Source organism: Equus asinus, chromosome 1, assembly GCF_041296235.1.
Source record: "Equus asinus isolate D_3611 breed Donkey chromosome 1, EquAss-T2T_v2, whole genome shotgun sequence".
Lineage (NCBI taxonomy): Eukaryota > Metazoa > Chordata > Mammalia > Perissodactyla > Equidae > Equus > Equus asinus.
The window spans coordinates 164,313,849-164,337,402 of record NC_091790.1 but is presented as its reverse complement, the minus strand read 5'-3'; the positions used below and the strand labels follow the sequence as shown (position 1 = coordinate 164,337,402).

Genomic DNA, 23,554 nt, shown 5'->3' with positions numbered 1-23,554 from the left:
GTGATCGATTGTGGAAGGCAGGATGGTGTTGGAGCTATCATCTATCAGCAAAAGAAGGGAGAACTGAAGTTGGGCGGCATGGCACTTTCTTCTGTAACAGAAGCATGCCTGGCATGGGAACAGTGAGCTCTATAATGGGGTGAAGACTACTTTTAGATACTATTAAGGTTAAATGCATTAGTACAATACATGACATAATCTAACGGTACGTCACTTTATTCCTTCCTAGGCTCATATTGGCAACCTGTTAACATCAAAATTCTTCAGTTACAAGGATTTTGATACTTTATTGTATACCTGTGCAGCAGAGTTTGACTTTATGGAGAAGGAGGTAAGATGTGCTTTCAAATTTTCTTTCCTTAGGTTTTGGTCCGTTCGTTTTGCATAAAGGGTGCTCCTGTTATTTCAGATTCTCTCCTCTGTGCTGTTAGCTCAGTTTGAAGGGAAGGGAAAATCTGGCAGCTTAGAGGAAGATGTTCCTATTTACATTAGTACAGCTCCCTGAAATATATGGTCTTTTCTCATTTTGATAATTTAGAAACATATTCAGTCTAGCAATAGTTTTTCGGATAAGTAAACACAGAGGCTTTTCAAGTGGCCTCTTTTCAGGAATGGCATTAATTCAGGGATGCTCTCGAGCTCTTACATTTCCGCTCGTTCTGTGGTTGGTTGTTTGAATGATCTCATTGCTTTAAAATATCATTGAGTACAAGTTTTTCATTCCAACAGCATTCTTCTTTCTAAAACTGTATTCAGATGTGTGGCAGGAAAGCAGAGAGTAGTTTAGTGGCTTGTGAGACAGAAGTCTGCAATATTACTTGCTGTGCTTGAGCAAGTGACGCTTATTCTTTGTGTCACAGCTTACGTGTTTCTAGTAGTATGCTACACACAGATATTGTGAGGACAAAATGAGAAACATAGGAAAGTACTTTGACATTGTAATGGTATTTTACATAAAATGTTATTTTGCAGTCCTTTATGAGCTGGTTTAGTTCAACAAACACATATACGTAATATGTCTTTTTTAACACCACCCATGTGGCCCTGATTTATTATATTTTATTATCAGTGAAACATTTTCCTTCAAAGCTGTATGTGTATATGTGGTAAAGTGGCCATCAGTACTCTGTTGACACATTCGTTTTCCCCCTTGAGCCCCACTGGGTTAGCCCCATGTCCTGAGTTACAGACCAGTGGACAATAGTGCATCACGCTGCAGACTCTTGTCAATCAGGCCTTCTGAGTTGAGCGTGTCCTAAAGATGTACTGTTTACTCCAGCAACCTGTCAGTCTTCATTTCCTGTGTTCTGGCAAATGATTTTGACACGTAATGGCTGGTAAAAAGTGTACAGGTGATAGTTTCAAACCTGCCTAAAGAAACTAAAGAAACTAAGGAAGAGTATCTTGCAAGACATTAAAATGCTTGTTCAGAGCAAATCAAGACTCTCTTAAGGAAGTGGTAAAGGAAGTAGATGGTAAACATCAGCAGAGAATTAGAACTGACTGGAAGTCCTTTCACATTATTGAGGATATACATGCCGCTACATCCTGAGAGCATGAGCCATCAGTTATGTGATAGAAGAAATTGTTTACTGAGGCATAGCATGACTTCAGTCAATTTGAAAAAAAGGGCAGAGCTGTTTCTAGCCTGCCGTTTCCCATCTCCATGCATATCTTCACAAGGACTGTGCTGAAGAGACAAGAGTGTGGTGCCAGTTCAGAGAGTGCATCCATTGTGTGGTACGTCCATATAGTGGGGAAAAGGGAACAGTTTAACATGATATCATACTGATATGGAAAGACACTTATGATGTATAATGGAGTGAGCAAAATGGTACGATCTTATTTACCTATAATTAGCACACACAGAATAAAGTATAAGAGAGCAAAATTTTAATAGTGGTTTTTGGGTAGAGAGATAATCAATGGTTAACTTTTTTTGTAATTTGCATCTTCTAAATTTTCTACAATAATCATATTTTAATTGTATTATCTTATTAAAAGAATTAAAAATGACATGAAATGAAATGGAAATGAAATGAAGGAAATGAAAATGGATAGCAACAGTATTTAAAGTACACGGATACTAAGACAGGAACATTTTTATGGCCAAAAATAGACGATGCTGGGTAGACGCAGGTGTGTGTGCTTAGCACGGTTTTGTGTATGTACTTAATATGAGCTGCAGGCAGCATCGTGGATAAATGGGTAAAAGATGTATTATTTAAGGAATATTATTTAAAAAATTGGATTTGGGCTGGGAGGTCAGGTGAAAGCCTTGTATCACATTATACATCAAACTTCGTTATAGTTGATTTGTGTGTTAAAAATAAGTGAAGCCTGAAAAATAAATTTGAGAGACATTTCAATGAATATTAACTTCATTCTTTAATGAGCATAATACTAGTATAAGAACTTATATGAGAATGCTTAATAGATTTGTCTGCATGTAACTTAAAACATCTGTACATGAAATATTGTGAAAATTAAGAAGCAAATGACTAACTGAAATGATTCTTGCCATAATAGAACAAATGAAACTAGAGCTTAATGTAATTACTATAGGAGCTTGTCCAAATCAATAAAAACCATTATCAAGGACTCTTCTCCCTCCCCACCACTGAAAACACATCCCCACCCCCCACACACATGCAGAAACGGGTGAAGACTGTGAACAGACAGTCCATTGGGGAGGAAATACTGATAACTGATTAAAATGTAAAATTGATTGTCGTCTTTATTTTGCTACATTTTCTAGCTTTTACAATGAGCATATATAACTACTTTTATGCTTAGGATAAAGTCAACAATTACAACGAAATATTAAAATAAAAGGACTTGTAATTCTAATACAACACACACATGCAGGTGTGGATTGTGTCCTTTGCAGTTGTTCTTGTGCGTATATACTCTCTGTCGTATCTTTTGGTACTCAGGAAGTTTCATAGTTTTGTTTCGTTTATATTAGCACATTTATATGTTAACCTTGGTCCCCTGTATTGATTTCCTCTTGAGAGTTATCCTGAACTTAGTCACTTCTTGCCCCTCCCCTACTTCCCACACATTTGTAATTTATTGTAATGCTATAATCAGTGAGATGATTTTACTTCCTATATATTCTCCCTCTCTTACCTCATCTAAGAGTCTCATTACTTCTACATTGCCGGCACATATAACCGCTCATACTGTCATACACCCCTGTTGTTGTAGTTCCGTAGGTCATTGTTTTTAATGCTCACTATGATTTCTGGGCTTGAAGCCCTCCCTGCCATTTCTTGGTTGTGTGAAGCTTGCTCTTCAGTGGATTCCTCAGGAAGGGCTCATGAGAGCCTTACGCCTGAGTTTTTACATGTTCAAAATATTTTATCCATGTCCTTTGTACATGAAGGTCAGTTTGGCTGGATACAAAATCTTTGGCTCATCTATCTTTCCTTGAGTATCTTGAATAAGTTACTCCACTATCATCTAGTCTAAAGTATTGCTGTCAAATCTGATGCTAATCTGATTTTCTTTTTAAGAGAAATACTAAAAAATACCTTTTAAGCAAACTGCTGGAATGTAATGTTAAAATTGTTTGAACTCTGTTAAATTTTGTTAAATATAAATATAAATATGTTTAATGTAATTTTGACACATTGCCTTTTTTAGGCAAACAGGTGTATCTTACAACTTTTCTTACATTTATTGTTGTTATTAGCAAATGTCTAATTTTTCAAGTAGTAAAATAGTTTTGGTTATATTATTTTTGCTTAGGTTAAGACAATTTAAAATTTATACGTTAGAATTATGTTTATGTATTTTAAAGTATAAAATACTATCCAAATGTTTATAAAGGTAAATAGTAAGATAAAAACATAAAAATTCTCTGTTTAATGGGACTTCTAACACATGAAGTATGCATTTTGTATAATAAATTATCAAAATTACTTGTCTGATGCAGAACAATGAGTGAGAAAATTGGACTAATGAAAAGCAAAATCAGAAAATGCTACTTACTGTATACTTCGTAGAATTAAAATGTACCAGTGTTTTTAATATGGTTGAAGCTAGATTTCTCTTTATAAACATATTTGGGAAAGCATACATTATTTGACTCAATAATTATTGATAAGATTATTTTTGTGGGGAAAAGTGTGGTGGTAATCAAATCAATTGCAGTTTAGAAATTTCAAGCCCAGGGTTGTTTAAAACTGTGATGTCAAATGATTGACATGTGTATAGGATTGCAGTGTGTGGGGCTTTGTTGTTAAAATGTAAAAATGCTTTTATTCCTCTTGCAAACATTGGTCATTATTTTGTGTACGTGTGTGTATGTGCATGGATCGTGGGATCATGGTTAAGATTTTTATCCCCCACAAAATGTGCAGGAAAAGTTCATGCCGTTTAAACGGGTTCTGCTGATGTTAGATGAATATTAAGTTGGGCTCTCTAGTTAGAAAAGTAGTGTGCAAAAAGTGAACGGTGATCTCTATGGTCACATTTTATACTAACAAGTGTTTAGGGACTGTATTTCTTAGTGTTTTCAATTCAACATTTTGGAGAGTTTTGTTTCTATGGACATGCATCTTCATTTTTGTGATGGGAATCAGTGGGTAGATTGGACCCTAGATGGGTGAATGCTCATGTTTCTCTACTTTAGCTTTCTAAAGTTCATTTGGTTCATTATTTGAAATGAAATTTTGTCTGTTTAAAACAACATTTTCCTCTAACAAAACGTCTCTGAATTTCAGACTCCACTGCGGTATACAAAGACGTTATTGCTTCCGGTTGTTCTTGTCGTGTTTATTGCAATTGTTAGAAAGGTATGTCCATTGCTTTAAGAGCTCTTTCTTATAATAAAACATTTTCTTGTTTCTACGTAGTAGTTACATATACTAGACTATGTGTTAGATACAATGTTTTTTAGATTTATTGAAACATATTCTGTATTTTCTTTCTAATAACCTTTGATGAAAATTTATAGGCCTTAAATATATTCTGGTATCTGCCAGCATAAAATAGACATAGGAAAAGGATGGCTCAAGTTTTGATAGTCGTGTATTTGGAAAGACATGATCATAGAGGCCATATTGACCCAGACAATTGTTTTTGCCTGTGTAAATTATTACTGACTCACTTTTCTTCTATGTAATATTTCCCTAATATTTAATATATGCCTTTCTAAATAATTTGTGCAGTGTTCACTAACTCCTGGATCGAGTTTATTATTAATTGAAAGAAAAAATAGAATATTAACAATGTATTACTAAACTTGATAAAATAGTTAGACTCCCAACTTGGCTTTGATAATGAAATTCTAAGCCCAGATATGAATCAGGCCAGGGAAGTTCCAATCTTTAGTGAAGAGCGGGTGTGCTATTCTTTTTTCTTTTAAGAGTTGGTGAATTCTGTAACTGCAAGTATTTTAAGAGAATGAATTGAGATTAATCTGTAATCAAAAAACAGATGATAGACCCTGAAAGTTTTCTGATTTGTAGGTAGTGATGTCTGTGTTAACACAATGCCATATTATTTGTAGAATATTCCGTACTATAATTATTGTTCACATTTATATATTTGTACTTTCCCAAAACATTCAGGTTTGTTATTTCAATTGGTTATTCAACAGCCCTGTGGGATACAGATATTATTATCCCCATTTTGACAGATGCAGAATTGGGAGACCAGAGAGGTTGTTACCTGTCTTACATCGCGTCCATTAGAAAGCAAGAGAAGAGCAAGAATCAGACTCTGCACCTTTCCCCCCTCATTGGATGTAGATAGTATTCAGTTTTGTAGTCTCACAGCCGTTTCAAGTCTGATCAGTTTATGGTTAGTCAGTTTCTGCTGTGTGCCAGGCTCTTTGCTCCCTTCGTACTTTTGCATCCTTTGTGTGGGCGGGCATCCTAGTAGGTAGCTGGGATGTTTGATTTAAAGAAGAATGACTCAAATAGAAAGTGGACAGTTATTTTCAAATGTTTAAAAGCCTGCCACATGAAAATAAGATTACACTCATTTTGGCTCCTTAGAATTATGGTCAATTCCAGGAGGTAGGACTTTTGACCAGAATTGGTCTGGACTGAGTAGGAAAGTGTTGTAGACTGAAGCAGCAGCTGGGTGGTTCTTCCAAGAGCTGGATTAAAACCTGTCAGCAGTGTCATAGAGGACATCCGTACTGGGGATGGGATTTCACATTAGATGACCTGCCAGGTACTGCTAACTATGAAAACACAGCATTAGCTAGTTGTGCTTATCAGTCTCTGAGCCAGTTCTCCAGTTACATGTGTGTATGGTTAAGGAGAGGCATTGCCAACAACCTTGGAATGGTGGAATTCACTGAATGTGAATCAGAAGCCAAAAGATCAGGTTTTAAGACCCAGAAATGCTGCTTAGCTGTTGTCCAGCTTTAGGAAGATCGTTTAATGCATCTGAGCCTGTTGCTCATTTACAAAATGAGGATAATAAAATCTGCCTGAACACGGTTGTTGGGTATTAGATATGGTCAAGTACTGTACAAATGTAAGACTATGTTGTTGTAATTATTACGATTTTCTGAGTCATCTCCATACTTGTTATATTTTTAAGTAAAAGTTTGACAGTTTAGAAGATGCTTTAGTCAAAGTTTTGTTTTTCCCAAAACAGCTGTCTTAAAGTGTTTCAAAATCTATTTGCAGATTGTTAGTGACATGTGGGGTGTCTTAACTAAACAACAGACACATATAAGGTAAATATGCTATTAATAATTTTATTACTTCCTCCATTCATTAAGTAGATATTTACAATGTATTTATTTTATAGTTACGTGTTGTACACTCAACATTTGATAATTGACGTTTTCGATTGTTGTCATCCCCCTTCTTTGCTTCTCTCATTATTTCCTGTCTGTGCAGAGCTCAGCACATCGCTTATTCATACTCACATCCCATCCAGTCCAATCTGACAGGAACCCTACACATAATCTATACTTGAAGGACACAGCTTTGTGCTTCGGTTGAACAGGGAAAATAAATTATTCTGTTGATGGTTCTAGGACTAATGGACTGCTTTTTCAGAGGAGAGCAGGGAAGTATAAAACTGGATCCAGGGGCTGGCCCGGTGGCACAGTGGTTAAGTGTGCACATTCCGATTCAGCAGCCTGGGGTTCATCAGTTCAGATCCCAGGTGTGGACATGGCACCATGTGGCAAGCCATGCTGTGGTAGGCATCCCACATATAAAGTAGAGAAAGATGGGCACGGGTGTTAGCTCAGGGCCAATCTTCCTCAGAAAAATGGAGGAGGATTGGCAGAAGTTAGCTTAGGGCTAATCTTCCTCGGAAAAAAACTGGATCCATACCTTACTTTTTACACAAAATAAACTCCAGATGGAATAAAGATTTAAATATAGAAAAAAATGAAACCTCGAAACTAACCAGGGAATTATTTTTATAATTTTAGCCTTAGAGAGGCCTTGTTAAGTATGACATAAAACCTATAAGCTAGAAGGAAAGACTGACAAGGTTGACCAAATAAATACCTTGATTTGGTAAGTTCTGTAAGCATTGTTCAAAGAAAAAGAGAAATTGGGGAAAGTATTTGCAATATATGACAAAGGACTAATGAGCATCATATATAAAGAACTTCTATAAATTAATAAGAATAATACTAAAAATCCATTAGAAAAATGAGTAAAGGACACAGGCAGGCAACTGAGACAAAAATTCTCATTTTCCCTTTCCCACTACGCTCACGTCCCCCGGGCCTCCTTCCCTTGAACCACGGCCAGTTGCTTCCCGCCTCTGCAGTCCTGCAGTAGTACTAAGCCCATAATTGTGCTGCCTGCCTCCCACCTCCTACATGTCACTTTCTTCAAGAAGCCTTTCCTGACCATCATTTCTGAGTAGTCTCCCTGGTATTCTCCACCATCACACCCTTTATCTTTCTCTCAACATCTGTCACCATTTGTATTTAAATACTGATGTTGCCTGTATCTCCTGAAGGGGGAGGGGTCATTTATGTTGAACAGTTTGTATGCAATGCCTGGCACATAGTAAAGAATAGTAGTTGAGTGAGTGAAGACACATAACTAATAGATAGATGAAGAAATGCTCAATCCCCTGATAAAGGTAAAGGAGAACTTTTTTTTTTAAATCAGGTTTGTAAAGATTTATAATACCCAGTGCTTGCAGGGGTTGGAGGAAGTAGTTGGGCGGGCAGTTTGGCAATGACTAGCAAAACTTACAGTGGGCCTGTCCTTCAGCCCAGCAGTCCCACCAATGCAAATGTGTCCTCTAGAAATGCTCACAGGGATGCAGCGATAATGGTACAGAGATGCCTGTTGTGGTTGTGTGTGTAATATGAAAAATGAAACAACCAAAATATCCACTAGTAAGGCATTGGTTTAATTATGACCCAATCATATAATGGAATGCTGGGCCATCTTTATGGAAATATTTCCATCATACATCATTGAATTAAAAAATTACGAAACAGTATATAGAATGATTACACTTTTGTTTAAAATTTGAAGATTTTGTGTGTTTATTTGTGCATAGGAGGGATCTGGAGGATAAAACCTGTAACTATTAAGAGCATGGGATTGGAGATTGGAGTAAAGGAAGTTTTAATTTTACTTTCATTCTTTTGTGGGATTTTTTAGGGGGTAGAGTTTGTTGAATTTATGTGTGTCTGTATTTTCTTTTATAACTGGAATACACACAGCCTTATATATTATTCTCTCACCTCCAAATTTCTACCAACCAGTGATAAATTATTGCATGTACTCTTGAGACAATCCTTATTCTTATTTAGAAACAATTTGCTGTAACTGTGCCCGTGCTTATACTGAAGCTTTGAAGGCCAGGGGAAAAGGAAAAAGTTTCTGGTATATAATGCCAGAATTTCTCTTCACTTTGAGATGAAGTCATTTCTGAAGAGCTCGGGAAGGAGCTATGAAGTTACAGCTATAGTATGAAGCTCTGGAAGAGAAAGGTGGAACTTTTCACAGAAACAAAGCAGGCCTTTGAAGAATAACTCAACCTATAGAAATAATTGCGAAAACCACTGAACTTCATGGGGTTTTCAATTCAAGTAGGATCAGAGCTTTTTTGAAAGGAGGATGGAACATTGACATTTCATTTACATAAGTTCTAAAGTAATACGCCAATATAAAAAGGGGATGGGTAGGAGATACATTTTAGTTATCAAGATGTGAGTACCAGTATCCCCTTTATTCAGGGACCTAAGGGGTAAAGTAAGATAGAGGCAGCATGATGTAGTAGAAAATATTTTGCCTCTGAGATCAGTCAAAATATAGACCTGCCTTTGTCACTTAGCAGCTCTGTGACTCGCTTTCCTTGGTTGTAAACTGGGATAATAAATAGTTGTAAGATCAGAGTTAATGGGATATACTGAGCATTTTAACATTGCAGGTGCTCAATAAATGGTAACTGGTAATTTTTGCTTGGCATGAAAGAAGAATAAAGAAAAATCCATTTCACTTCCTTCATTTGCCCTATATTTTACTGAGTTTGTTACTACATCAGTATTTTTGAAACCAAATTCTCAAGTCAGATTATTTGCTACCTGGATTAGGGGTTAATTTAATCATTTGTTCATTCATTTAAAAAAAAATTGAGCTTTATGTGCCAGGCAGTGTTCCAGGCCTTGGAAATATATCAGTGCTCAAGATAGAGAAGGTGTGTGTTACCAGTTCACACATTTGTATCTCTGACCCAGACTTCTCCCTTGAACTCAGATTTGTACATGTGACTCTCTGTTTGTCATCTCTACTTGAGTGTCCAGTGGAAGTGTCAAATTTTGTGAACAGAAAACTGAACCTCTGAATGTACCCCTGCCAGCATGCTTCTCCTGCATCTTCCCATCTCACGTGGCACCACCCTTCCCCCCCACGCTCTCTCTTCTCTCATCAGGCTGTCTTTGTTGTAAGCCCGTTGAGGACCTTCCTACCATGGGGCTTTGCATTGTCTGTTCTCTCTGCCCGAAGTGCTCTTCCCTGAGGGATCTCAGGCTCAACCTCTCAGCTCCTCGGGCCATGCTGAAATGTCACTCAATTGGTGACCACACTGATTAATAGATGCCTTTCCAGTCCCCCAACACTCTGTTCATCTTTTACCCTGTTTCCTTTCTCTCTGTAGTACTTACTGCCATCTGATGTTCTATTTATTTGCTTTTTGTCTGTCTCCTTCGATTTACATGTAAGCTCTGTGAGGGCAAAGGTTTTTTTCCATCCTGCTTACTGATGTATCTTTGGTGTCATCTGTGCTCAATGAAATTGAGTGGAGGGATCGGTTTGTACCTTTTACTCCTGAAGGGTTCATTTTAGTAGGGAGAGACACATGATCACTGAGTAATCTGATAAATGGAAATTTGGTTTTCTATGGGAAGACAAAGCAGACAAGTGGAGTAGGAGTGGTTAAGGAGAGGGGCACTGAACGGGGGAGACACAGGCGCCTCTGTGATGTTTGAAGGAGCAAAATTAGTCTAGCGTGGCTGGAGCACAGTGATCAAGAGGGAACACGGTAGAAGAGGAGTTTCAAGGCGGAGAAATGGGGGCCAGCTTAGGAAGACCATGTGTAGCATGGTAAGAATTTGAGAGTTTATTCTCATTACATAAGACTCCGCTGGAGGGTTCTAAGTAAGGGAGCGTCATGACTGAATTCCCATTTCCAAAAGATTGCTCTCCCTGCTATGATGAGAATCAGCACGGGCTGGAGGGTTCAGTGAGATATGGGGAGGATATGTGGGGCCCTGGGCATGTATCCTTTCTCTGGAAATTAAAACTGTTAAGCAAGCTAAAGGTGGAATTTTGTGGCTATTGGTATATTCCAGAGCTGCTGCTGAAAAAATCTCCTATGTGGCTTCCTAGATTGTCTCTCTAGCAGCTCCAGTTTATGAGGAAGCTGAGGGGCCACTTGGAATGAGGAGCAGGGATATGGGACTGTGAAGGCTTCTGAGTCCCCTTCGCTCCCGGCTGCCAGGGTGTCACCCGTGAGGCGTTGGAGGCACCACAGCGTGCCTTTTGTTGGCCTACTCAGTCTCTGTATTCACCTATGCAGGATATGCAGCATAGTCATTTTTTAAAAAATAAACTGTCTTAAAAGACTGTAGCACCAGTTTTGGTTTATAACTTTTAGTTATTTTGACTTTTGTATGTATGTGTGTCCTGAGGGAATATTATAGAAGTCATAAAACTCGTAAGATAAAAATGCAAATAATTGAAGTAAGTGCTTCATGAATGATTGAATAGTAGTATTTCTTTTTCCATTTCAGAAAACCCCAGTTTGATCATGGAGAGGTAAAGGCTGATATTGCTAAAATTTACGTTATTTTAATATTTGCATATATTTGGACTTTTCTTTCTAGTTCCAGGTTGTAAGTTTATTGGTAATTGTCACTACTCATCTTCAAAGTAGGCCTGTATGTGTTTTTATAAGAATACTACAAACATGACCATCCATTTGTTAAAACAATTAAGTGGGAACTCAGTTGGTCTACTCTGATCATCCTCAGGGTAATAGCAGTTTGTCTCTGGAACCCAGTTAGACGCATACGTATGTGGAGGATCTTCTGCATGACGGGTGATCTCTTTGCTCTCTGCTCACCTTGCCCTGAGGCTTTGGAGATGTGATGGGTGCTCCTCCCATCTCCTGGTGATTCAGCTTGGTTTTGATGGCTGTTCCAAGGTGCAGCTCTGGGATCTTAAACAGCAGTTGTTTACCACTTTCCTGCCTTAGTCTGGTGGTAGCACCAGTGTAGATTCAGAAATGTGGGCTTTATTAGCCACAGGCTGGACTCTGAGCAGAATTATAGAACTACTTGTCTTAGGGACTTTATAATTTTAGTCCTCTAGTAAAATTAAAAGTTCAAAAGTAAATTTTAAGACTTATTTCAGAAATCAAAATATTACTACTAAGAAAAAGACCCCTTTTCTGTGTATTCACCAGTTTAACAATTTATTCTTAAACTTCACAAATAGTGGGAGTAAAAAATATTTTCTCTTTCTTTCAGCTGGTTTATCATGCATTGCAACTGTTAGCATATACAGCCCTTGGTATTTTAATTATGAGACTAAAACTCTTCTTGACACCACATATGTGTGTTATGGCTTCCTTGATCTGCTCAAGACAGGTAAGATGGTTGTTAGGTTGGTGTTATAGCTACTATGATAATTTTACTCCAGCCTTTGTTATTGAGTGGCCCTAAAATAATATTGTTACCCAAATTAAATTGTTATAGTTAAAGTTTGTTGTGGTTTTCTACTAATCTTTCCTGAAGGGTAAGGGCCAAAGCAGATCATTTGCCCTTCTAACTTCTAAAATAGTCCTTGGCATACAACAAATGCTCAATCAGTGCAGGCTGAATTCATGAATGATTATTACAGATGTTGACAGAAAGAAGAGCTTAAATTGTAGAAACAACCTTTTTTGTTTTGACATTGGTATCACAAAGAATTCTAACAATTGATTTCAAGTTACAAGTATTTTCAAATTATTTGTTCTTTTTCAGTATCAAGTTTAAACATTTTTTTTCATTTATACGAGTATGCATTTGTATGTACCTCCCCAACTCTACTTTTTTATATTTAGTTTAAGCCATCTTCTTATTTGCTGGTTATTTTTCCTGGATAACTGCTTCCTTGCTCTGTATTCACAAATCTATGCTTCTCCATAGTGTCATCTTTTCATCAATCAGGTAGCCAAGGTGCAACAGCATTACTGTTTTTAAATTTAGCAAATATTTGCTGAACATCTACACCATGCGCTAGTGATGAGGGTAAAGTAGTAGTTAGGAAAATCAGAAATCAAAAGTATATGTATGCCCTCCGGAAACTTGAAATCCAGCTCTACAGACATGTAGCGACAAAATATTAAAGAGAAAATGATAGGGACAAAATGATACTACAGTAGTCCTCCTTTATCTGTGGTTTCACTGTCTGAGGTTTCAGATGCTTGCGGTCAACCATGGTCCAAAAAAATTACATGGAAAATTCTAGAAATAAACAATTAGTAAGTTTTAAATTGCATGCCATTCTGAGTAGTGTGGTGAAATTGCACACCATCCTGCTCCATCCTGCCTGGGACGTGAATCATCCCTTGGTCCCCTCTGTGTACACTGCTCACGCATCAGTCATTTAGTAGCCACCTTGGCTACTAAGATTGACTTTCAGATATTGCAGTGCTTGTGTTCAAGTAACCCTCATTTTGCTTAATAATGGCCCCAAAGCCAAACTTATTATTAGTTACTGTTAATTTCTTACTGTGCCTAGTTTATAAATTACACTTTGTTATAGGTATGTATGTATAGGAAAAAACATAGTATATATAGGGTTTAGAACTATCCTTGGTTTCAGGCATCCACTGGAGGTCTTGGAATGTATTCCTCGTGGGTCGTGGGGACTACTGTACTGAGTGTGGCCTATTTGAATATGGAGAAAATTAGCCCGCCTCAAGGTTCCCAATCAGAATGCTGGTATTATATTAAAGAGGCACTGCTTCCCAGAGGCTGACCCGGGTGTGAAGCCACTGTTTCTGACTCCTCCAGGTGACTCTTCCAGGTGACTCCTCCAGGCGGAGACAGGAGAACAGGCTGTTGGGAAGCCTCTCATCTTAAACCCACCCTGCACCATGACAGGATAAAGAGCCGTGCCCTAGGCTGGCTTCACAGGTGTGGGACCTCTGCGATCTCACAGGGGCCCACACTCAGAAGGACTCTGCACCTAGTTTGATGCCCTGGTGTTTTTGAACTTCTCAATAATTTTTAAACAAGGGGCCCCACATTTTCATTTGATGCTGGGCCTGATGAATTATGTGGTAGGCCCAGCCTTACCTGAATCTGGGAGTAGAGAGAACAAGTTGAAAGAAGAGCTTCTTCAATCATGGCCCACCTATTTAAGGCTGATTTAGAATTCTTTTGATCCCTCAGGTCATTGTTTCTGGAACTTTTTCCTTAGGATAATTAATCCTGTATCTGAGACTCTATCAGAGATTGTATTCTTCTCTGGGAAGATCCAGTGCTTATTGGATACATGCTGCTTTGTACTAACAATTGTCAATGTATTCTTAATTTGGTTTCAGCTATTTGGATGGCTGTTTTGCAAAGTACATCCTGGTGCTGTTGTTTTGGCTGTGTTAGCAGCAATGTCAATACAAGGTTCAGCAAATCTGCAGACTCAGTGGAATATTGTAGGGGAATTCAGCAATTTGCCACAAGAAGAACTTATAGAATGGATCAAATATAGTACTAAGCCAGGTAAAAAAGTAATATTATTTTGCTACTGTTTTTCCCACGATTTTATATACCACTGCAAAATTCTTAACCCAGTTTACTTCCAGTGGTCTTACTCTTTCTAAGCAGCACTGCTTCTAGATTATCCAGAAAAGGAGATGTCAGTCTTACTTAAGTGGTTTGCAAAGAAAATGTTATACGTATTTTCTAAGTAATTTATTTTGCTATTTTCCATAAATTCCAATTTTTTCAAAATTTATCCAAAGTTTTACCCACCACAATTTAAAATAATTTTTATGCTTATTTTCTTAACGAATTTTTAATCTTAGTCTTTCACATTCCTTCTTGAAATGAACTCATGGAATCTGATATTTATTCGTCTTTAGAAAGGGAGATTTTGTTGTCATCTGAGTATCAAGTGACTGAATATTAAACCATCTTCCAGAATTCCTTGGTGCTATAGAACTTTTCTGGTCAATTTGATACCTCTTTCCTGGAATCAGGAAAGATTTCTTAAACATTAGGGGAAAAAAACAACCGGAAATTCTCAATGATGAGATGATGAGGCTCTATATTCCAAGAAAAATAGTTTACCCAAGCCTAGTTGCTGACTGCTACTTTTGTCAGCCACCGACCTCATTCTGGTCCTGCCATTGAATCCTTAAGTCACGAGCCTCTTTCGGCCTCCACCTTTCACCTGAGAAGTGACTGAGTTGACCAGAAGGAGATCCCTGTGATGCTCACTGAGTGGCTTCCTAAGACCTTGCTCCTGCTTTGCAGATGCAGTGTTTGCGGGAGCCATGCCCACAATGGCGAGTGTCAAACTCTCCGCGCTTCGGCCCGTTGTGAATCATCCACATTATGAAGATGCGGGTTTGAGGTCAGTACACAATTCTCACATTGTTGAAAACGCATTTTTCATATAAATAGTGGATGACGGAACCAGCAAAATAATGAGGAGTGTTTCCAAAAGGATGTGGTGAACTGGGATTTATAGTGAGGGGAGAGAGGAGTGCTGAGATAAGACTGTGAAGTTAGGTACAAAACTGGCAAGGCTCAATAGGGTAATAAAACTACAACCTTTGTGATTATCTTCTCTACCAGGCAGCACAAAAGGGATCTTACCGTATCAGTTTTCTCCAGGTTAACAAGGCTATAGAACATACAGGGCCTCGTTAGTCGTCCTCATCCTTAAGTGCCCCCGAAGAGTCATTAGCCTATAGCTGTTATTAAGGTTTTCCTGTAGGCCATCTTTCTTGAATTCTCAGGAGTCAGTTGAAATGGAATCCATTCAAAGAAAGTTTTATTCTGGTTTTCACAATATAACCTGCTAGAATGATCTTTTTTTTGTTTTTTGCTATTTGTTCATAAGTTAGAGTTTTGTGTTCTCTTTGAAAAGGAAATGGATTTAATTTTCGTGAAGTTTCTCGGGTAGGTCAAGCTATTAATTTCCAAAGTGACTAGGTGAATTCTATCAATATATTCTTTTGTCCAGCAGTGGGACATACACTTTATAAATAAAAAGCTTTTTCATTAAAAAATCAATTTCAGCAAGCTAATTTCCAGAGCAATTGTATTGAATAAGTTTAGTTTTCTTTTAAATCTCGGAATAAAATGGAGAGCCATTTCATACTGGTTATTGCTGGTATCCAAGTGGGGCCTGTTGCGGCTTTGAAGTAGTCCTGTAGCTGTGTTTGTGCAGCCCATCCTCGTCCACACACAAGGTGCCTTCCTCTTATTGGTGATAGAGTGATGGAGAATTTAAAACAAAAACAAGCAAACAAATGAACCAATAGGCTAAGTTTGGAAACGAAGGGATGTGTTAAACTGAACCTCTTCTCCCAGGACTCTTATGCCACTTCTGCCTTTTTCTTTTGACCTCCCGGATGCCCCTTAGCAGGAACTCCCATGAAGAATGTTCTCTTGACCTGATTCTTCTGTGTAGTCTTTCTTCCTAGTAGGTTGATTGCTTCCTTTTAATCTTGAAAATCTTCTGCCCAATTATGTTTCTTTAAAGAGCCAGAACGAAAATAGTATACTCGATGTATAGTCGAAAAGCAGCTGAAGAAGTTAAGCGAGAATTGATAAAGTTACAAGTGAATTATTACATTCTAGAAGAGTCATGGTGTATAAGAAGATCCAAGTGAGTACTCAGTTAATGTTTTATATTCATAAGACGCAAAAAGTTAATCCAGTCTCACGGCAAGTGTTTTACTAGTCATATGTGTGAGATGCATATAACATTTGGCAAAGTATAGGTGGAAAAAACTTTTTAGATAATCAGTTAAATTGAACTTTTTTTTTCTATTCATTATAAATATCTGTTTTTTTAATAATGATTTGCATGTGTACACTTCCTTAAAAGTATTATATTGGGGCCAGCCCAGTGGTGCAGCGCTTAAGTTCGCACATTCCGCTTCGGCAGCCTGGGGTTTGCTGGTTCAGATCCCAGGTGCAGACCTATGCACTGCTTGTCAAGCCATGCTGTGGCAGGCATCCCACCTTTAAAGTAGAGGAAGATGGGCACGGATGTTATCTCAGGGCCAGTCTTCCTCAGTAAAAAGAGGAGGATTGGCAGCAGATGTTAGCTCAGGGCTGATCTGCCTCGGAAAAAAAAAATATGATTTCCCAGTTTGCTCATATTTGTCTTTAACGTTTTAAACTTTCATGCAAAGTTGGATGTATTTTCTTTCAAAAGACTTGCAGAGTCTGAGACTAAATAATGAAGAGTCTCTTTGTAATTAAGTCAGTCAGACAGTGAGGGCCTCGTTTGTCCACGCCACATCTCTGCACCACACCATGTCTGTGATAGACAGGACCCCCTCCCAGCATCAGCTGAGAGTGCAACTTCTTTCTGCTGTTTCACATCTTATTTGAGTGAGATCGTAAGTAACTTTTCTGTGACCCACAGTCTCTTGAGTTTATAGTTTTAAGAAGTATCTATTTCCGCAGAAAAGTTCACTAAGCAGAGTATAGCAACAAGAGTTGGTAAGATCTTAGAAGCAAACGTGAATTCCAAAGTTGAGTGTGTAGAAACGTTGCACTTGGGTGACTAGACAGCAGAAGACAGTAGCTTGCTATTAAAATACCAATGCATTTGCTCCATGAGCAGCACAGACATGGGTAGTTTCATCAGAAATCAAGGATATTTTATGGAATACTATTATTTTTAAAATTCTCACTACTCTTTAAATAGAAGCCTTCAGAAAATTGCTATATCTGTGGCTTAATCATACTCATCCACCATTTATTTCAGTGAGACACAAGAGTGTTAAGACAAAATAACTAAATATTGACTCAGGAGTAAAAATAATTCTGTGACAAAATATCAGCATTGCCCACAAGGAAATTCAAACAATTTTTGATTGCCGGATGATTTGCATATGAATATGTCCCACGTGACTTGAATTTAATTAGAATCTATAGAAAATGTTATTGTTCTTAGAGTCATAATTTAGAAAATGGTTTAAGTCCTTGTGAATAAGGCTATGTATAAAATTCATGTACTCATCTTTAATTAGCTTTGTCATATAAATTTAAGACAAAAAGGTCTTAAGCATCTCTCATAACAATTTTCTGAGGACTTTGTAATAAATGAATGGTGGGCTGACATTTGCAATCAGAAGAACTTAGTTTCTTGCCAGAGATTTCCACCAGCACTGGGGTCTCCTTTATTGCCTTGGGCTCCACTCTCCAGTTCAGTTGTGCCAGCCTGAGACACCTGTAGGTTACTGGAACGTTAAAATAAAGTTTCATGACCTTTTTCCCCCCAAGCTAATGACGAGCCATGATTCAAGGTTCTTCGCGTTCTCTAGGCCCTTGAATGCTGTTTTGAGTCTGTGGAAACTGCGGAGGCTGGGGCACTTTAGTTCTGAGATGGGGATGGAGCTCCTTGAATTTGCATAGCTTTAGTAATCTCATGTTCTGATGGTCAGAACACTTTTTTTGTACACAAGAAAGGATGAAAAGACAAATTGGGAAGTATGGCAGCAAATCTTGCACCCTGAAGAAGGTCAGCAGTGAATTCACTGGCTTCGGGTCGTCTGCATTTAGAGCTCACTAGGGGCACTAAGACTGAGAGCTGGTGGGGGGAGGAGGCTCCTGGATTTCCCTGTCTGGACCTTCACTTGCCCTTGTTGCGTTTGCTCCAGCAGGAGTGGAGAAGAGGAAGCTAAGGAAGAGGCTTTCTCTAGTCTGTTTTCTCCACTCAGTAACTAAAACAACACTCTCCATCTACTGTGAGGTTTCAGCCAGACAGATTGTAAATCTCAGGAGACCTTAGACAGGTGCACTCGGCTTAAACCTGGAAACAAAACACACAAGTTGTGCTGTCTGTTCTGACAGGGAAGCAAAGGGTGAGTGAGCTCAGGAGAGGAAAGGGAAGAAGGACTAATGTGTAGTGCTGACATTTGCAGTAGGAAGAACTGAGTTTCTTGACAGAGCTTTCTCCCAGCGCTGAGATCTCCTTTATTGCCTTGGCCCTCTCTCCAGTTCAGTTATGCCAGCCTGAGACTCCTGTATGTTACTGGAACAGAAAAATATGTCAGAACCGGGGGAGCAAATGGGGAACTCAAACAGAGAAAGAAAGGGAGAGGGACTAATATTTATCTGGGACTTACAGTGAGCACTATATTTATGTGATCTCATTTTGAAGTGGCTTAATTGTGTGGCTTGATTATCCCTTAAATACTTGACACCCTGTATTCAAATACAAGTACGAAAATACACTCAAATGCAAGTTGTAGATGAGTTTTTAATTAACTACTCTTTTATTCTCAGTTCTCTGCTTTCTTTCCCATTAATTCCAATAATAGAGTTGACATAAAATTAAAATACATGAATTCAGAAGAAAATTATTCCAATTTTCACATTTTTAAATGCTATTTAAAGATGGAGCTGGCTGGCCTAGGGAAACTTCAGGGAACTCAGATAAGGACTAAAGGATGTTACGCTTAGGCAGACAGAGCTCAGAAAGGCAGCTTTGCCCTCCTTTTCATGAAAGCATTTGAACTGAGTAGCTGGGTAGTTTTCTCCTTGCTGTGTTTCACTCTCTACTACCGTTGGCCTGCAGTGTACTAACAGTTTGGCCTTGGCATGTATGAGAAAGTTAAAGGGTAGAAGCCCAAGCCTAGTCATCTTATCACATGTATTCGATAGCGATAGAATCTAGTGTCAGTGAGAGATGTGCAAAAAATTTGCACCAAACACTCTTCATGGGAACACTCATGGGTAAAACCTTTTTGGGAGATAATCTGATGGAGGCAAATTGGGTAGCCCTTTGACATAACGACAGTGCTGGTTCTAGAATTTTAGCTTGCAGAAAGATATAGGCACAAGAATGTTTCTATCAGTGTGGTTTTATAATGACAGAATGGGAAACAATTAAAATATCCATCCATAAAAGAATGGTTAATAATACGTAGGAATGCTAGCAACTATTTAAAAGAATAATGTAGGTCTTTGTGTATTGAGATGGAAAAATGGATTCTTGAAAGGAGCTGAGGCAGAATTTAACTGAGATCTCTCTTACCCCACCACCTGAATTCACATATTTTGTATGTCTGTTTCTTTCTTTATAGTCACTTTTGCTGCATTCACCTTGTTCTAAAGAGGATTTATGGCAGCTTATAAATATAAATGATTTTGAAAGGATTTTTTTTTAAACTATATTAATTTAAAATGAAAAAAATGAAATGAGAGCATAAATATAAGAGTGTGCTCTGCTTTATCTGCCATTACATAATGTACTTTGGTTTTGAATCTGTACGTTAACGTTTCTAGGCCTGGTTGCAGTATGCCTGAAATTTGGGATGTGGAAGATCCTGCTAACGCTGGGAAACCTCCCTTATGTAACCTCTTGGTGAAGGATTCCAAGCCTCACTTCACCACCGTATTCCAGAACAGTGTTTACAAAGTCTTGGAAGTCATAGAAGAGTGACTGCTGCCCACAGAGAAGTACATCAGTCATGGTTTTCATGTTTTGCTAATAACTCACGCCTTGTTTTTAATTCAAATCCCAAAAACTTTTATGGGTAACTGTTTTCAAATAGAAAACGTTTTATTTGGTCAATTTGAATGTCATTCTGATTGTAAAAATACTTACACTTTTATCAATTGGTTACTATTTCAATGCACCCCATAGAATTTGCTATGCAAATGAGTATATGCTTGTACTTGACTTAACTATTTGTGCTAAAGTGAGCAAAACTACCTGTATAAAAAATATGATGGGTCATCCAAGGATAATATGAAACTGTAGTCCATTCTGAACCGTGTAGGGGCTGATTTTACAGTTTATGGACTATTGATGCCCCTTGCTTCTTTTTCTGCCTCTTGCTCTTGTCTTTTGGACGTTTCAGTGATTATTGAATTCTCCTCAATCATGTCGGCCCCTGTCATCAACTTCAGTAAGAGTAGATGGGGCAGACATGGGTATTTGCTATGTAGAATTTTCTGTTTATTTCACTTCACGTTCCTTTGTTCTCTGTTGCTCTTGTTAATGAAGCATTTCCTGCCCATTATTAATCCAAACTCTTGGACCTGATAGTCAGGACCAAATTCCTGTAACTGTCAACCATGTGGCATTATCGTGTCTTTCTCTCTTTCTCTCCCAATATTCTTTGTCAGATAAGTGTTATTTACTCATTTAGTTGTTTATCAAGTACTTATTCTTGGTTGAAAAAAAATTTAGTGGCAATTGTGTATTTTTCTCATCCTTAGTATTATTCAAATGTTTATATTTTAATACTTTTAAACCACTTTTAAAATTTTTCATGTTTAATTGTAGTTTTAAGAAAAACTATTTTGACCAACCCCAAATATAATGCGTCTAGAAACTAATGTATATTTGAGTAGACATAATTTACAGTGGAACAGTAGACTGTAGTATGTGGTAATTTTTATTTTACTATTAAGATACAATAAAACATGAATAATTTTTCTGTCAAAAAAGTAAATGAATAATGATAAGTGAATGAAGTTTTTATATTTGCTTTTAAAATTGCCTGTCTTTAATAAGACAAAGCCTTAAGCCTTATGCTATAATTTTGGTTCCAAAAACCATCATTTCAGTATGAGGAATGAATATATTCAGCCTTCCTCTTTATTTTTTTTCCTTCCTATTTATTTTTATTTTGAAAAATGTTCAAACCTGCTTTGAATTCCTAGTATGAATTTTTGTTTCTTAGAAGTTAATTTGTGTGAAATGAGATTCTTCAAAACAGTGAATCCTCATAGTTCTGAGAAATGGTTTTAAGATTTTAAATTCTAAGCAAACCATGACTCTGGCAGACTACACATTTAATTATACAGTGTTCTCTTTATTAACCACAGGCAGATTAACCTCATTGTGGATTGTCCTTGAGACCTGAGTCCTCAGGGATGGTTTCCAGTGCCCGCTCCTGGGAGCCACTGAAGAGCTGTTCTCTTTCTGCCTTCTCACCAGAGCCCAAGGACAAGCCTGGTCTGGGGGAAGCACTAGCTTGCTTAGAACAGACAGCTGCAAAGACGGCCTCGGCTGAGGAGTGTGCAGCCCCGGCCTGCCCCAGAGCCCATGTTTCCCCTGGGGGCCTCCTTCTGACCCAGGGGGCCTCCTTCTCACTCCGAGGTTCGGTCAGTGTCTTCAGGTGCCTGCCCCTCTTTCTCGCTTGCTGGGTGACTTTTATTTCTTGGGCTTTTGCCAGTTTCAGAGAACAGGGAAGCAGCCCGGGAGTTGCGGGTTAGGAGTAGAATTTGAGCAATGATGCAGCAATCCAGAAAAACAGGGCGAGGGCACTTAAGGCCCAGGAGGGTGAGAGCTGCCCTGGTTGTGAGCGGGAAGAGGGGAGTATGCCCTGCCCTGTCTGGGATTGTTTCTCACCCGAATGTGGCTGTTTTGTACATCCAGCGGTTACAATTTTTTAAAAAATCATACTTTTAAAGTTATTCTTCCCACCCTCTAATCCCTTCCTAATAAATTCACGTGTAATGATTGGAAATTCTGTACAGCAAAAACATTAAAATACTGTTATAACTGTTTCATATGCTGGGAAAAGTTAAAAGCAGTCAAAGTAGATTTTTTCAGAAGAATCCTTTTGTAACAGAATTTATTAATGTAACTCCACCAGCAAGCTATGATTATATTTTAGGCCAGTCAGTTTAGAACAGAGGCCTTGGGCTACACTGCACACTCAGCCTTGGTCACATCTGGTAGCAGCCGGTGCTGTAGATTATAAATATCTTTTATGGCAACATAGAGTAGTAGTAGGTTCGATATCCATGACAAAACAGTATTAAAGCTCAGTATTTTGTGCATTTTTAGCATTAAAAATATCATTGCTTTAGTATGAGGAAGGTGAGGATGGACAAGGAGGCAATAAAAATAGCTATTGCTATGACATAAAAAAACAAAGTTGGGGCAGTATTTCTAAAAAGATAAGCCTCTAAAAATACCTAGCAGAAAAAGTGTAGTCTTAAAATAGGACAATGATATTAAGGAGAAAATGAAAGGATGTATCAGGAATAAAGTGGTATTGCATAGGAGTATTGTATTTTTATGAATTTTATGCCAGTTTACATGTAAAATGTATGTTAAATAAAAAAGATCATGAAAAATATGGAAAGTGTTTTGTTGATTATTTTCTTTGCCACCTTGACTGTGAACATGTTCAGCCTCGTTCTGTCGTCATATAACCGTGAACTGGTTTGTGGCAGATTGCGGTCCTGACTGATGGGGAAGGGTTAGAGCAGTGGGTCCATGAAACTACTTGGTCCTCTTCATTGGTGGTGCTTTAGGCATTGGGGTTACCCATGCTCTTCTGGTATTTAAGGCCATTACACACTTAACATTACTTTATCTTTCACATCAAGGGATGCAATCATTCTTTAAAGCCATATTTTGGGGATAATTCCAGAGTTGCTGAAAACTTTTTCTCCTACGTAAATCCAGCTGGTCTCATGACATTTCCTAAACTAAAGCTTCGTGTTTTTGCTTGATACAAGCATCAGCTTTATTTTTTTGTCTGCTTGCAGGAAGGATAGTTTGGCTTCGTTCATGCCTATTTATTTAATTTCTTTACACAGTGGCATCTTCATTCTCTGACATCTTTGGAGAATGAAGTGTTCTCATACAGCAGTTCTTAAATGTAATGAGCATCAGAATCATTTGGAAGGTTTGTTACAACACAGATTGCTGTGCCCCACCACAGAGGTTTCTGATTTGAGAGGCCTAAAGTCGTGCTGTGGTCTGAATGTTTGTGTCCCCCAAGATTCATGTGTTGAAACCCTGAACCTCCAAGGTGATTGTGTTAGGAGGTGGGACATTTGGGAGGTGATTAGGTCATGAGGGTGGAGCCCTCACGCGTGGGATTGGTG

The 23,554-nt window shown here is 38.1% G+C and overlaps 1 protein-coding gene across 2 annotated transcripts in view; it reads left to right on the top strand.

Annotated features, from left to right (window-relative positions):
- Positions 1-22,797, top strand: part of DPY19L1 (dpy-19 like C-mannosyltransferase 1) — a 104,184-nt gene extending 81,387 nt beyond the window's left edge. The window contains exons 14-23 of one of the 2 annotated variants that reach the window (XM_070511737.1): positions 230-331; positions 4,731-4,802; positions 6,654-6,703; positions 11,249-11,273; positions 11,987-12,106; positions 14,053-14,227; positions 14,984-15,083; positions 16,221-16,346; positions 19,985-20,158; positions 21,536-22,797. In XM_070511737.1, coding sequence (XP_070367838.1) covers positions 230-331; positions 4,731-4,802; positions 6,654-6,703; positions 11,249-11,273; positions 11,987-12,106; positions 14,053-14,227; positions 14,984-15,083; positions 16,221-16,346; positions 19,985-20,141 — 927 coding nt within the window. In that variant the 3' untranslated portion in view covers positions 20,142-20,158; positions 21,536-22,797. Of the gene's footprint in view, positions 1-229; positions 332-4,730; positions 4,803-6,653; positions 6,704-11,248; positions 11,274-11,986; positions 12,107-14,052; positions 14,228-14,983; positions 15,084-16,220; positions 16,347-19,984 lie in introns of both variants that reach the window. The other variant, XM_014838758.3, reaches the window with a different exon arrangement.
- The last annotated feature ends 757 nt before the right edge of the window (positions 22,798-23,554 follow it).